The sequence below is a fragment of the Pristis pectinata genome, chromosome 15, assembly GCF_009764475.1.
Source record: "Pristis pectinata isolate sPriPec2 chromosome 15, sPriPec2.1.pri, whole genome shotgun sequence".
NCBI lineage: Eukaryota > Metazoa > Chordata > Chondrichthyes > Rhinopristiformes > Pristidae > Pristis > Pristis pectinata.
In genome coordinates, this window is record NC_067419.1 from 41567851 (window position 1) to 41583749 (window position 15899).

The window sequence follows — 15899 nt, forward strand, 5'->3', positions numbered from 1 at the left end:
GGGGGGACGAACGCTGAGGTTTTCATCCTGATTCTCCGTTGGTTTTAACGCGGTGATCGGACCACCTTTGGAGGTGTAGGTTGTCCGTGGTATTACGTCACGGCGGGTTGAGCCAATGGGGTGGCAGCTCTCAGCCGGCGGGCGGCGGGCGGCTGCCGGAGGGAGAGGCTGAGGCACCGCCGCCGCTGGTGACCGGATTCCCGCGGCGGGTGGCCGGGCGGGTGAAGGGTCCGCTCGGTGAGGGACAGGTGCACGAAGGTGGGTTTGTTCACTCTCCAACCCCCCCCCCCCCCACCACCACCAACCCCGCACCGACCCCCCGAGTGGGTGGGAACAGGTTCTGTTCCGGAGGTCGCGACCCGGCGTCAGACCGGCGGCTTCCGGTGGAGGCGAATCCCCACGCGAGGCGCCCGGGGATGGGGGAAGGTAGAGCCCGGGGGGGGGAAGGAGGGGGGATAGGGAGGTTAGGTGGGGTGGAAGGGGGGGGGAGGGGGGGGAGGAGGGGGGATAGGGAGGGGAGGTGGGGAGGGGGGATAGGGAGGTTAGGTGGGGTGGAAGGGGGGGGGGGGAGGGGGGATAGGGGGGGGAGGGGGGATAGGGAGGGGGGGGGAGGAGGGGGGATAGGGAGGTTAGGTGGGGTGGAAGGGGGGGGAGGGGGGATAGGGAGGGGGGGGAGGAGGGGGGATAGGGAGGGGAGGTGGGGTGGGGGGAGGGGGGATAGGGAGGTTAGGTGGGGTGGAAGGGGGGGGGAGGGGGGATAGGGAGGGGAGGTGGGGTGGGGGGAGGGGGTGGAAGGGGGGATAGGGAGGGGAGGTGGGGTGGAAGGGAGGGGAGGTGGGGTGGAAGGGGGGGGAGGGGGGATGGGAGGGGAGGTGGGGTGGAAGGGAGGGGAGGTGGGGTGGAAGGGGGGGGAGGGGGGATGGGGGGGGAGGGGGGATAGGGAGGGGAGGTGGGGTGGGGGGAGGGGGGATGGGGGGGAGGGGGGATAGGGAGGGGAGGTGGGGTGGGGGGAGGGGGGATAGGGAGGGGAGGTGGGGTGGGGGGAGGGGGGATAGGGAGGGGAGGTGGGGTGGGGGGAGGGGGGATAGGGAGGGGAGGTGGGGTGGAGGGAGGGGGGATAGGGAGGGGAGGTGGGGTGGAAGGGGGGGAGGGGGGATAGGGAGGGGAGGTGGGGTGGAAGGGGGGGAGGGGGTGGAAGGAGATGGGAGGGGGTGGAGGGGGTGGGGGGAGGGAGGGGGTGGAGGGGGGTGGGGGGAGGGAGGGGGTGGAGGGGGGTGGGGGGAGGGAGGGGGAGGGGGTGGAGGGAGGTGGGGGTGGAGGGAGGGGAGGGGGTGGAGGGAGGTGGGGTGGAGGAGGGGGAGGGGGTGGAGGGAGGTGGGGTGGAGGGAGGGGGAGGGGGTGGAGGGAGGTGGGGTGGAGGGAGGGGGAGGGGGTGGAGGGAGGTGGGGTGGAGGGAGGGGGAGGGGGTGGAGGGAGGTGGGGTGGAGGGAGGGGGAGGGGGTGGAGGAGGTGGGGTGGAGGGAGGGGGAGGGGGTGGAGGGAGGTGGGGTGGAGGGAGGAGGGGGGGAGGGGAGGTGGGGTGGGTGGAAGGGGGGGATGGGGGAGGTGGGGTGGAAGGGGGGGAGGGGGGATGGGGGAGGGGGAGGTGGGGTGGAAGGAGGGAGGGGGTGGAGGGAGGGGGGTGGAGGAGAGGGTGTGGGGGAGGGGGTGGAGGGAGAGGGGTGGGGGGAGGGGGTGGAGGGAGAGGGGTGGGGGGAGGGGGTGGAGGGGAGGGAGGGAGGGGTGGGGGGAGGGGTGGAGGGGAGGGAGGAGGGGTGGGGGGAGGGAGGGGTGGAGGGAGGGGGGGAGGGGGTGGAAGGCAGGTGGGTGGAGGGGGGGAGGGGGTGGAGGGAGGGGGCGGGTAGAGGGAGGGTTTGGGAGGGGGAGAGGTAAAGGTGGGAGAGGGGGAGGGAAGGTAAGGTAGAGTCCGGGGGTGATGGGGGGATGAGGAGTGAGGGAAGGTAGGGTTAGGGGGTGTGGCGAGGTAGAGTAGTGGGGGAGGAGAGGAAAGGTAGAGTCCGGTGGTGGGGAAGCCACCCGGCCCAGTCCCCATCCCTGCTCAATTACTGCACCCCTGTAGCCCCAGATCCTTCTCAGTTACCACCCACTTCCCCTGCCCCCCCCCCAAACCTGATCCCCTGCTCAATTTTCCCCTTTTCCCTGGTTCCTGCTCAATACTACCCCTCCCCCAGCCCAGTCCCATGCTTAATTGCATTCTTCCCCACCCCCCACAACCCCAGTCCCTTGCTCAATTACCTCTTTCTTCTCTCTCTCCCCCCCCCCCCCCCCCCCCCCCCCCCCCCGCCCACCACAATCCTACCTCCTCTTCTGCTATGTTAGGAGGTGTGGGGTGGGAAGGTGTGAGGGTTAACTTTTCTTTGCCTTTTCATTACAACTCGTTTGTCCTCATACAAATTAGGGCTGCATGCAAATGTGTCAGAGAGAGCTTCCTCTCTCAATAACTGTCATATACATTCTGCTATACAATAACATTATGTTCACAATACCAATAATCTAGGGGTCTTGAGCAGATAGTGCATTGGAAACATGAATTGAAATCCTACAATGTTGCACTTTAATTCATTTAATTAAACAAATGTGGAATTAAAAAGCTAATATAAGCAATGAAGTTATCAGGTATCTTTTTTTTAAAAAAGCATCTGGTTCACTGATCTTTCAGAAGGAAATCAGTTAACCTTATCTGGTACAGTTCCAGATCCACTTTTAAATCGTCCAATGAGCTACTCAGTTCCAAGACAATGAGAGATGGGCAATAGATGCAGGTCTTGTTAGTGGTGCCCACATTCTATAAAAGATTGAAGGGAAAAAAATCTTTTGGCCCCCATGAGTTATTTAATGTGTCAAATGTGTGCCCTAATGCCAAAGCACATATTTTCCTCCTGTTTCCCTAATCTGGAGGAAAATTGGTAGGGTGTGTTTTTTTTAAGGTTGCTTCCTCTTGCTGTATCTTTACTTGAGTAAACAGCAAAGGAGTAGTTGACTCAGGAAGTCAGGCTGTTGCATCAGTCAATGCAGCATCAGCATCCTGTACTGGCAAAGCCACAGATACTGAATACGCTTTGTGATGGTTGCAAAATTGGTCTTGTGTGTGAGAATCATTGTTCAATTATGTTGACTTTGTGGGACGATAAGTGTCACTCAGTTTGTTTCTGCTGAATTTAATGTTACTGTGGGTGACTACATGCTTTCTGTTTTGTTGCTGCTGTTTGCCAGATGCTTATAGGCTGTAAATGGGAAGAGAGGAAACCCACTGTCAAGAATAGGTAATCGGCATAATGGATGAACAAGCTCTTCTGGGGTTGAGCCCAAATGCAGATGCCAGTTTCAGACAGAGGGTGAGTGAACTAATCTGAATTACTATATGGTCACTTAAACTGTTTTGTTTTGCACAGATGAACTTATTATTTTGTCTGTCGGTGCAGGGTTAGAAATGTTCATTAAACTGAATGTAAATGTTAGAATGTCACCATTGAAAATTAATGCACAAAATGTTAAAATTTAACGGAAATAAATTTGGAAAACATGCAAATGCTGATTTTAATCATTCATGAAAACTTGTTCTGCTAAATATGAAATTGTTAAAATGCCGTGTTCCTGGTTTATAATGAAAGTTTGTTGTAATGTTTGCTGTAACTTTTGTAATCAAATTAGGGGATTCTTTCCCTTCCATTGACCAGGAAGTAGACAGGCTTTGTTTTCCTGATTCAGAGGATATTTTGAATTAAATGTTGCCGGGGTAATAATATGGTGAAACTGGCTTGTATACATGATTTCTCATGTCCTGGCCAAGCACTGGGAAATAAATATAATGCTGCCTCACAGGCAGGAAGAAAAATCAAATGGCAACCTACACGGCTTAGTTCCATCCCTACCATTTCCATCTCTATCTATGTCTCAGCATACTTGCTGAGCTCCCTCATGCATGCCTTTGTAGTCAATAGACATTAATATTCTGATGCTCTCCAACCTTGCAATATCTGTTAACCTGAGCCCATCCACAAAAGCCTGTTTTTATAACTGAACGCGATGATCGTCCAGTTTACTTGTAGTTGTGTGTTCTTTGATCCTGGTCTGAAAAGTCTCCATTTTCAAAGTCCTTCCATTGTCTGAAGCTCTATAACTCTATGATCCCTATGAACATTAGATTCTGGTTAAGGAAGGCCTCGATTGTATAAATCTTTCCGTAACACTTCCCCATCATTGCAATATACACTGCAGCTTTATGTCTGCATTTCTCCAGCTCTGGTCTCAAGTGTTCCCATATTTAATTGTTCTAGCTGCCAAGGCCCTAAATTTTGCAAATTCCTCCTTGGAATTCTTCAGTTTGCTCCTTTTAATCAAGCCCTTGGTCATCTGTCTTCGTACTTTGTAGCCTTGGGGTATGTTTGCCATGTTAAAGGTGCTGCTAAATGCAATACACAAAGTGCCGGAGGAACTCAGCAGGTCAGGCAGCATCCGTGGAGGGAAATGAACGGTCGACGTTTTCGGGCCGAGACCCTCATCAGGACTGGAAAGGAAGGGGGCAGAAGGCAGGTGGGGGAGGAGCACACCGGCCGGTGATGGGTGCGTCTGGGTGGGGGAGGGGGAGATGTAATGAGCTGAGAGGCGATAGAAGAGGCCAAGGGCTGAAGGAGGAGGTCTGGTAGGAGAGGGCAGTGGACCATGGAATAAAGGATGGGGGAGGGGAGGAGAGGAGATGGACAGGTCATCAAGGCGGGGGAAGGGAGCCACAGGAATAAGGGAGGACAAAGGAGTGGGGGTGGGGGAAGAAAAAGAAGGGGAGGGGTTACCAGAAGTCAGAAATTCGATGTTGAGGCCAATCAGATTGGAGACTCCCAAGGCAGAATATGAGGTGTTGTTCCTCCAACCTGCGTCTCGGCCTCCTACTGCCACGTTAAGTACAGTCCTGCTGCTGGACCTAAACTAGTGTTTCATTTGGGTTTGGCATAATTTCTTCCCATTTGTGTGCTGTGCCCAGGAACCCATATGCTTTATGTCTGAGCCAGTTTGCATGCCATTTCTGGAAAGTGTAACTTGATGGCTGACTCTTTTGCTGTGATCACTTGTGTTCTGAAATGAGAACTGTGGCGTATAAGAAAATCCTGCAGATGCTGGACATTTAAAATAAAACCGAAATGCTGGGATGGTCACAGGTCAGGCTGCATCTGAGGGAAGAGAAACAGTTAACATTTAAGGTTGACGACCCTTTGTCAGGACTGGGAAGGAGAGAAAGACCCATTAAGCTGCAGGGAGGATGGAGGAAGGGGAATGTCTCTGATAGGGTAACCTTACTTACAGCTTATCCCCACGGTCACCCCAGTTTTATCCTATCAGATGCTTTCTGAGATTTCTATCTCTCGTGCCTTGTTCACCCTCTGTTTCTGTTCCCTTGATAAGGTTCCTACAGATGGTGCTTGACCTGCTGATTTCTTCCAGCAGTTTGTTCTTTGTTCCAGATTTCAGTATTTGTAATCTCTCGTGTTTCCATGAAATTACTCAAACTGAACCTTGTTCAGGCAATACTGTCATAAGTATGCCAAACTCTCTCCAAGGCAGTTTATCCTTCCGAAGGTGGGATGCCTAGAACGGGTCAGCATTTTAAAGGAACTGAATGAATTGGGATATGAAAAGATTAAAATATCTGTATCTAACCCAGAATGAACTCTTTAAACCATGTATTTTACTTTCAATCTATTCTTTAGGCACTGGCATACTTTGAACAGTTAAAGGTTTCCCACGATGCATGGCAGGTGTGTGCAGAAGCTTTAGCACAGGGAATATACAGGTAAGCAATGTACTTCTACTTTGCAAATTTTACAAGTACTCTTGCAGTTTTTCTGCTTTAAAAAAAAATGTGTTAGAGGCAAATGAGGAATACAGCATTGAACTGGAGAGGTGGTGGGGTTTTAGAATTTGGGAAAGTTGAAGGAGAGGGGAGGAAAAGACCAATCATTTCAGTTGTTTTTTTTGTCCTCAGCGATGACCATGTAAAGTTCTTTTGTATTCAAGTATTGGAACATCAAATTAAATTCAGGTAAGAGATGCCATTCACAATATTGTATTTGTATTTTAATTCTGTTTTTGAATTCATAAAATGTATGTTTATATTAATATGGTTTGTAAAGGCTACAAAAATATCAATTGCTCCATACTTGTTGTAAACCTGATAATGGTAATGATCTCTGGTGAAGATGCCACCACAGAAATTATTTTGCACCTTGAAAAATAATGGAAATATTGTCAGACTGAGGTATTTTAATGTAATGGGTGGGTGGTCACTGTTATTGCTGGCAGGATGTGTAGTAACTAGAAGGTGTAGATTTAAGGTTATGACAAAGAGGGAGCTGTTGGGCACGAGTAGGAAGATTGCTGTCTTAAAGAGGAATGGGGGTAGTTTCAGTAACAACTTACCAAAGGGGTTTTGGATCTTTGCTTAAAAAGGAAATGTGTGCTGGGCAATAGGGATACAGTGAGATTTTGGGTTGAAGAATTCCAAAGTCTTAGAACCCTTGAGAGATTCCTTCTCCTCTCTGTCAGAAATGGGTATCCCTTGTGCTGGAACTACCCCTGTTATTTTTGGATTTCTCTAGGAAAGGAAACATCTGCTTGGTGTTTATGGTGTCAATCTCTCTCAGAATCCTGTGTGTCAGTTAAATCGCTTCTCATTGATCTAAACTCCAATGAGATTGCTCAATCTTTCCTTGTAAGGCAATCCCTTCATCTTGAAAATCAATCGTGAATGTTCTCTGAACTGCCTCCGTTGTAAGTCCCTTTGTAATAAAATGATGGAAGCTGTGTGCACTTTACTAGTTGTGGATCTGCCATTATGTGAACAGTTGTACCAAGATTCCCTTTGCCTGTACTCATCCCACTTGCATTAAAGGCTAATGTTTTATTTGTCACCTTAACTACCTGCCGCCATGCTAACTTTGCTTCTTGTACAAAGATGGCCCGATCCCTTTGAACAGCAATGTTCTGTAGTGGCTCTTCATGTTAAATAATATTTAAAGAGATGAATTTTTACTTTAACTTAACTGTATGCTTTTGCAGGTTCAGCATCCTCCCTATGCTTTGCTTTTCTGGCCTTTATTGTTAGGTCAACAAATTTGGCTATAGTACACATAGTTCCTTCATTTAAGTCTCTAATATGTTTGAAAGTAATTGGAGCCCCAGGACTGATCCCTGTTGCAGACTATTAATGGAAATGAGCTATTTATCCTCTATTCTGTTGCACAATCCTCTATCTAGGCTAACGTGTTACCCTGAATTCCATTTGCAATGTCTTTTATGTGGCACCTTATCCAATATCTCCTAAAAGAACTTTTAATTTCCTTTCATAAAACCACTTTGATACTGCACGTTTGTATTATGACATTCCAAATGTCCTGCCACTGCTTCCTTAAGAGATTTTGGCTCTTTCCCACTGGCAGATGTTGGGCTAACCTATCTCAAGTCCAGAGTGTAAGTAAGTTATCCTTGATCCCAAGGGACTGCCTAAAAAGGGATTTCCTGCTGTTGGTCTCCTTTCTTTGATCCAACCTGCTGGGACCTTCCCAGAATTTAGGGAACTGTGGAATTTCATGACCAATAAATCCAGGGGATTTGCCAATCTTCAGTCACATTAGTTTGCCTAGTTTTTTTTCCTCTAGCAATAATTATTCTAAGTTTCCCCTGTCCAATTTTTCAATTATTATTGGGATGCTTTTTGTGTTTTTTTTATTGTGAAGATGTTATTATTAATTCTCTAGTCTAATCCTCAAAAGGATGAATATTTACATTAGCTGCTTTCTTTTTTGTTTGTAGAAGCTCTTACTGCTTCATATTTATTGTTAGTTTATCCTGTTTATTCTTGTTTATTTATCATTGTTTATTGGTTTTTACAATTTCCCAATTGTCTGGTGGCCTGCCACTAACCTTGGCACTGTAATGTTTCTCTTTCAATTTGATACAATCTTTTTGAGTCTTTTATTTTTTAATGGAATATATTTTTGATAATTGAGATATCTCCATCTTTCCCATTGCTGATCTATTATCTTTTAATTCAGTTTCCCAGTCCATTCTAGCAACTTTGCCTTTGTACCCTTGTTGTCTTTCCATTTGAGATGTTAATTTTATACATGAGTTTCCCACTCTCAAATTGAATGTGAAATCAGTAATGTTATCACATTTCCCAAGATCTTGCGGGCTGGCTTATTGTATCACACGTGATTGGGTCTAAAATAGCTTGATCCCACAATGTAGTGTCCTGACCGCAGGAAGAACTCTTCTCAAGGTTGTATTAGTTTCATTTGTCCAATCTAAGATTGAAGTTGCGCAATATGAATGGAGTTCCTTTCTTACAAGCTCACTTCTATTTGTACCCTGTCCTACAGTGTGGCTCCTTCTATCTAACCTATAAACTGCTACTACCAGTAACTCATTTCCCTCACTACTTCTTGCCTCCTTCCAAACTGAATTTGCATATTGATTTTTAGAACTAAGATCACTTCTAACTGCTGTACTGATCGGATTATTTACAAAAAAGCTATCTTGCCTTTTGCCTATCATTGTGCTATCAGATCATACCCATTCATTTCTACACGTACCATCAATTTTTGTCAATACGGCCTACATTGAGGCAAAGAGCCTTGAATTTTGTCGTCTTTCCATTCTTCTTTACTCTGAACCCTCGTACCACCCCCCAACCTTCCCATTTCTCAAACTCTTGACATGGGGTGTCACTACTGGTGCTACTTATTCAGTTGATTTTCTTTTAAGATACCAACACAAGCTTTCCCACACTTCAAATCTCAATCTCCACAGTCCGGTAAAATGCATGGTCTTGAGCAGGAAACAAAAGGCATTAGTTTTATTGTCCCAAACTTGGTTAACGTTAATTTGCAGATCTCCGGTTGACGTGGAACAGTGCAGTGCTCCGGCCCACAACGTCTGTGCTGACCATGATGCCAAATTAGACTAATCTCAAATTAAGTGATCCTCCATTCCCTGTCTGTTCATTTGTCTGTCTAAATGCCTCTTAATTGCCTCATTATCATATCTACTTCCATCACCATGCCCTGGCAGTGTGTTCCAGGCACCTACCTCTACCTCAGTGTAAAACAAAAAAAAACTTGTCTCCCAAATTTCCTTTAAGCTTTCCCCCTCTCGCCTTAAAGCTATGACCTCTATTGGTATTGGTTTATTATTGTCACTTGCACTGAAGTACAGTGGAAAAACCTATCTTGCATACCATTCATAAGGATCAATTCATTACCCAGTGCAATGAGGTAGTACAGGGTAAAAACAATAGCAGAGTACAGAGTAAAATGTCACAGCTACAGGGAAGTGCATTGCAGGTAGACAATGAGGTGCAAGGTCATAACAAGTGGGCCGAAGGGCCTGCATTGTGCTGTAGGTTTTCTATGTTTCTAAGGTAGATTGTGAGGTCAAGAGTTCATCGTATAAGGGAACCGTTCAATAGTCTTATCACAGTGGGATAGAAGCTGTCCTTGACCCTAGTGGTATGTGTCCTCGGTCTCCTGTATTTCCTACCTGATGGGAGAGGAGAGAGAATGACCCAGGTGGGTGGGGTTTTTGATTATGCTGGCTGTTTCACCAAGGCAACGAGAGGTAGAGTCCATGGAGGGGAGGCTGGTTTCTGTGATGTGCTGGGCTATGTCCACAACTCTCTGAAGTTTCACAATTCTGACCTGGCGAAAAGGCCCTGTTCTAACACCCGAGAAACTGCCACTGGTGTGCAGCTTGTTTACCAGAGATTAACAGGTAAAGGAAAGGAGTAGGTAAGATCTTTTGCTGTTGCCAGTCAGACATCAGATGAGTACCAGTACTGAAACTTGTCATAGTCGCCTGCAACTTCGGCTCAGAGTTGATGAGCTGAAGTCGCAGCTACAAACACTGCGCAGCATAAGGGAGGGAGAGAGTTATGTAGACACGGTCCATCAGGTGACAGTCACCCCCCTTAGAGCAGATACATCTGAGGTTCAGGAGGCAGATAGAATGGTGACTGTCAGGGGAGGGAAGAGGAGGAAGAAGAAGTCAGGCAGGCAGACAGAGCAGGGAACCCTGGAGGCTGTTCCCCTCAGTAACAAGTTTTCTGCCTTGGAAGCTGTTGAGGGGGATGACCTGCAGGGGCCTAGCTGCAGTTACCAGGTCTCTGGCACTGGGACTGGTACTGCTGCTCAGAAGGGAAGGGTGGGAAAGAGACATGCGGTAGTGATAGGGGACTCGATAGTCAGGGAAACAGATAGGAGGTTCTGTGGCAGTGAGCATGAATCCCGGATGGTATGTTGCCTCCCAGGTGCCAGGGTCCGGGATGTCACTGATCGGGTCCACAGGATTCTTGAGCGGGAGGGAGAGCAGCCAGAAGTTGTGGTCCATGTTGGCACCAACGACATAGGTAGGAAGGGGGATGAGGTCCTGAAGAGTGAGTTCAGGGAGCTAGGCAGAAAATTGAGGAACAGGACCTCAAGGGTAGCAATCTTGGGATTGCTGCCAGTGCCATGCGATAGTGAAGGCAGGAATAGGAGGAGGTGGCAGATAAATGCGTGGCTGAGAAGCTGGTGCAGGAGGGAGGGTTTTAGATTTCTGGATCATTGGGATCTCTTCTTGGGAAGGTGGAACCTGAACAGAGAGGACGGGTTACACCCGAACCAGAAGGGGGCCAATATCCTTGCGGCGAGATTTGCTAGGGTGGTTCGGGAGGGTTTAAACTAGTTTGTGAGGGGGAAGGGAACCGGAGGAGTAGGTCAGAGGAAGAAGGGAGTGGGGAAAAGTTAGATCAAACAGGTAGAGAGGCTTTGGGGAAGGAGAAGCAGAATACAGGCTGTAAAAGTAATAAGGTAGATGGACTGAAGTGTGTTTACTTAAATGCCAGAAGTGTCAGGAATAAGGGGGATGAACTGAGGGCTTGGATAAGTATGGGGGACTATGATATCGTGGCTATTACTGAGACGTGGCTGACGTCAGGAGAGGAGTGGATATTGAATATTCCTGGTTTTCGGTGTTTTAAGAGGGATAGGGAAGGGGGGAGAAGAGGAGGAGGGGTGGCGATACTGGTCAGGGACACTGTTACGGCTGTGGAAAAGATGGATGTTGTAGAAGGATCATCTCTAGAGTCCGTATGGGTGGAATTAAGGAAAAAGAAAGGAGCAGTTACTCTACTAGGAGTATTCTATAGGCCCCCTGGTAGCAGTAGAGATATAGAGGAGCAGATTGGCAGGGAGTGTTTGGAGAGAAGCAAAAATAACAGGGTTGTTATAATGGGAGACTTCAACTTCCCAAATATAGACTGGAACCTGCTTAGTGCCAAAGGTTTATATGGGATGGAATTCGTTAAATGTGTCCAGGAGGGATTCCTGACGCAGTATGTTGACAGGCCGACTAGAGGGAATGCCATATTAGATCTAGTTTTAGGAAATGAACCGGGACAGGTGAAGGATCTATTGGTGGGTGAGCATTTGGGGGACAGTGACCATTGCTCCATAACCTTTAAAATTGTCATGGACAGGTGCAGAGAGGACAAGAGGATTTTTAATTGGGGAAGGGCGAACTATGAGGCTATAAGGAGAGAACTTGGGAGTGTAAATTGGGATGTCCTTTTTGAAGGAAAATGTACCATGGAGATGTGGTCGATGTTCAGGGATCTTATGCAGGATGTTAGGGATAAATATGTTTTGGTGAGGCAGAGAAGGAATGGCAGGATGAAGGAACCGTGGGTGACGAGAGAGGTGGAACTACTTGTTAGGGAGAAGAAGGTAGCGTACCTGAGGTATAAGCAGCAAGGTTCAGACAGGGCCCGTGAGGAATATAGGGTAGCGAGGAAGGAACTTAAGAAAGGGCTGAGGAGAGCTAGAAGGGGACATGAAAAGGCATTGGCTAGTAGGGTTAAGGAAAATCCCAAGGCCTTTTTCAAGTACGTGAAGGGTAGGAGGATGGCTAGGGTAAAGGTAGGTCCGATTAAGGACAAAGGTGGGTGAATTTGCCTGGAGGCGGCGGAAGTGGGAGAAGTTCTGAATGAGTACTTCTCTTCGGTATTCACCAGGGAGAGGGGTCTTGATGACTCGGAAGGGAGTGCCGGTAGGGGTAATGTTCTCGAGGTTGTAGATATCAAGAGAGAGGATGTGTTGAAGTTGTTAAATAATATTAAGACAGATAAATCTCCGGGGCCTGACGGGATTTTCCCCAGGCTGCTTCGAGAGGCTAGGGAGGAGATTGTTGAACCGCTGGTAAGGATCTTTGAGTCCTCGTTGTCCATGGGGATGGTGCCGGAGGATTGGAGGGTTGCGAATGTTGTCCCCTTGTTCAAAAAAGGTAATAGGGATAGGCCAGGGAATTAGACCGGTGAGTCTCACGTCTGTGGTGGGTAAGCTGTTAGAAAGGATTCTAAGAAATAGGATTTATGAACACCTTGAGAATCGTGGACTGATTAGGGACAGCCAGCATGGCTTTGTGAAGGGAAGATCTTGCCTCACAAGCCTGATAGAGTTCTTTGAGGAAGTGACCAGGAAGATTGATGAGGGCAGTGCAGTGGATGTGGTTTACATGGATTTTAGTAAGGCGTTTGATAAGGTTCCTCATGGTAGGCTTCTTCAGAAGGTCAGAGGTCAAGGGATCCAGGGAAGCTTGGCTGTGTGGATTAGGAATTGGCTTGCATGTAGAAAGCAGAGGGTTGTGGTGGAAGGAGTGCCCTCGGATTGGAGGGCAGTGACTAGTGGTGTCCTGCAGGGATCGGTTCTGGAACCTTTACTTTTTGTGATATTTGTAGATGACTTAGATGAGGGGGTGGAGGGCTGGGTTAGTAAGTTTGCTGATGACACTAAGATCGGCGGTGTTGTGGATAGTGTGAAGGACTGTCGGAGCTTACAGAGGGATATTGATAGGATGCAGAGCTGGGCTGACAAGTGGCAGATGGAGTTCAATCCGGAGAAGTGAGGTGGTACACTTTGGAAGGACAAACTCCAGGGCAGAGTACTGGGTAAATGGCAAGGTACTTGGCAGTGTGGAGGAGCAGAGGGATCTGGGGGTTTATATTCACAGTTCATTGAAAGTTGCCTCACAGGTGGAAAGAGCAGTTAAGAAGGCCAGTGGGATGTTGGCTTTCATAAGTCGCGGGATTGAGTTTAAGAGCCGTGAGGTGATGATGCAGCTTTACAAAACTCTAGTTAGGCCACACTTAGAGTACTGTGTTCAGTTCTGGTTGGAAGGATGTGGAGGCGTTGGAGAGGGTGCAGAGGAGATTTACCAGGATGCTGCCTGGATTGGAGAGTATTGAATATGAGGAGAGGCTTAAGGTACTAGGGCTTTATTCACTGGAAAGGAGGAGGATGAGAGGAGACATGATAGAGGTATATAAAATATTGAGAGGAATAGATAGACAGTCTGGGCCTCCTTCCCAGGGCACCAATGCTCAAGACGAGAGGGCATGGCTTTAAGGTTATGGGTGGGAGGTTCAGGGGAGATGTCAGGGGGAGGTTTTTCACCCACAGAGTGGTTGGTGCATGGAATGCACTGCCTGGGGTGGTGGTGGAGGCAGATACATTGGACAGGTTCAAGAGCTTGTTGGATAGGCATATGGAGGAATGTGAGATGGAGAGATATGCGGGAGGAAGGGGTTAGGTAGTGTGAGGGTGGCTTGATGGACGGCACAACATGGTGGGCCGAAGGGCCTGTTTTGTGCTGTATGGTTCTATGATTCATTTGATAGGAGCTGGATAGAGTTGATAGAGAAATTGGGTCTGATGGACTCTAGTGCACGTGTCCTGTGAGGTGCTCTTACCACCATTAAAGTAACCATATCAGCGTTCATTCACAAAATGTATGGTCTTATGGCGTATGAAGTTTGTTGGATAAGTAATGAAGATATCTAAAATCACTCATCTGAACCTTTATTGTTTTAGTATTGTCTTATGGATGTAGGTATTGTGTATGGAGAGTGAACCTTTTTGTAACATTACAGGTATGCTGCTCTGACTGAAGCACAACACCAACTCATTAGGCAAACCATGATGACCTGGCTGCAGGCTCAAGTGAGTAGTGTGGTGGTCCTGTCTAAAATCCTTAAGATACTGGGCAACATTTGAAACTATTCACGTGATTATCAGTTTCAAATTGACCGTTGTCTTTCGACAAATAGCTTTTGAGTTACAAACTAAACAAAGTGCTGGAAATGCTCAGCAGGTCAGGCCGCATCTGTAGGAGAGAAGCAATCGTTTCAGGTCAGAGACATTTGTCAGACTGACAAAGAGAACAGGAGCTTGCAGGGCTGCAGGGAGGGTGGTGGAGGTTGCTTCTGAGTTAGAGGTAATGAAGTATATATGATTCTGGGCTTCATAAACAGATGTGGTGTACCAAAGCAAGGTTAGTACAAACATTTATGGGACGTGGGTTAGACCATCACTACAGTAAAACATCCAATTCTGGTCACTTTTTCCAAACAAAAATTGGTATTTCAGCTTGATTGAGAGAAGAAGAGGGAAGTGACTGGTGTGTGTGAAATCTTGACCTATTTAACTCTGGTGAGGAGAAGAAAACCATTGCCCTCAGTGAAAGGTCAAGGACTTGACAGGGCAGGTTTCCAGTGATTGGCAAAAGATCTCGTGTTTTTGTTTTCTCATAACATGGGAGTCAGCTACTTGGCCTGTTGAATCTATGTCAATTCTCAGAGAAATCCCATTAATCCCTATCTCCCATTTCTTTCCCCTGTAACCTATCCCCTCTCACATACCCATCAATTCCTCACACCCAACTACAAAGGATTGAACCTGGGTTGCTGGACCTGTGAGGCAACAACTCTGCCCGTGGTGCCACCCTGTCCAGGGATGAAGAGAGGCAATGTAGTTTTACGTGGCAAGTAATTATAGGCTGGATTGTGCACAGTTCAACCTTAAGTCTGTCTTTTGACCCCCTCACATTCTCTCTCACACCTCCTGACAACATTACTGCCAGACTTGCCTGCCATGGTATCCAAAAGATCCATTGTGTTGGCCTTCCACAAGGCAGAGTAAGCTGCAAGTGGCAACCAGGCCTTGTGTGGTGAAAATTGAGGTCCCACCTCCATTATTGCCCTGAGGGCTTTAATGTTGTGACCTTAAAAGAAGTTTAAATAGATTGGAATAAAAACTCAAGGTGATTCAGATAAAATAAGATATCTTTATTAGTCACATGTATGTCGAAACACAGTCGAGTGCGTCTTTTGCGTAGTGTTCTGGAGGTAGCCTGCAAGTGTCGCCACACTTCTGGCGCCAACATAGCATGCCCACAACTTCCTAAATCGTACACCTTTGGAATGTGGGAGGAAACCCACGCAGACATGGGGAGAACGTAGAAGCTCCTTACAGACGGTGGCTGGAATTGAACCCGGAACTGGCACTGTAAAGCATTACGCTAACCGCTACACTACCGTGCCTGCCCTGTCAAAAAGTAAAATTATATTTACAGTGCATCGAACTATTAATTAAAAACAATTATAATGTAAAATAATAACTGAGCTTGTGTTTTTAATGAAGGTCAGCGATCTTAATCAGATAAATGGGGTTGCTGTTTTTACACCAGATGTGGTGGTGGGTCCTGCGGACTCGCACCTGATCTCTACCAAGTCTCTGATGTCTGTGTTGCAGTGCACAGGCGTGGAAACCAAAGATTTTCTGAGCGTTAGAGGGTGAATGGGCTGTGATTCCATGGGGAACCACAATGGTCTGGAATGCTCTGCCTGAAAAGGTGGATGCAGATAGAGTTGTGTCTGTCAATCAGAAATGGATAAATATTTGAAGGTAAAACATTTACTGGGCTGGGGTGGAATGGGACTGACTGGGTTGTTGTACAAAGAACTCGCAGGGACCTAA

General features: G+C 47.7%; 1 protein-coding gene across 2 annotated transcripts in view; it reads left to right on the top strand.

Annotated features, from left to right (window-relative positions):
* Positions 1-4: 4 nt before the first annotated feature.
* Positions 5-15899, top strand: part of xpot (exportin, tRNA (nuclear export receptor for tRNAs)) — a 53757-nt gene continuing 37862 nt past the window's right edge. The window contains exons 1-5 of one of the 2 annotated variants that reach the window (XM_052030045.1): positions 5-258; positions 3274-3395; positions 5763-5845; positions 6038-6094; positions 14015-14084. In XM_052030045.1, coding sequence (XP_051886005.1) covers positions 3336-3395; positions 5763-5845; positions 6038-6094; positions 14015-14084 — 270 coding nt within the window. In that variant the 5' untranslated portion in view covers positions 5-258; positions 3274-3335. Of the gene's footprint in view, positions 259-329; positions 427-3273; positions 3396-5762; positions 5846-6037; positions 6095-14014; positions 14085-15899 lie in introns of those variants that run through there. The other variant, XM_052030047.1, reaches the window with a different exon arrangement.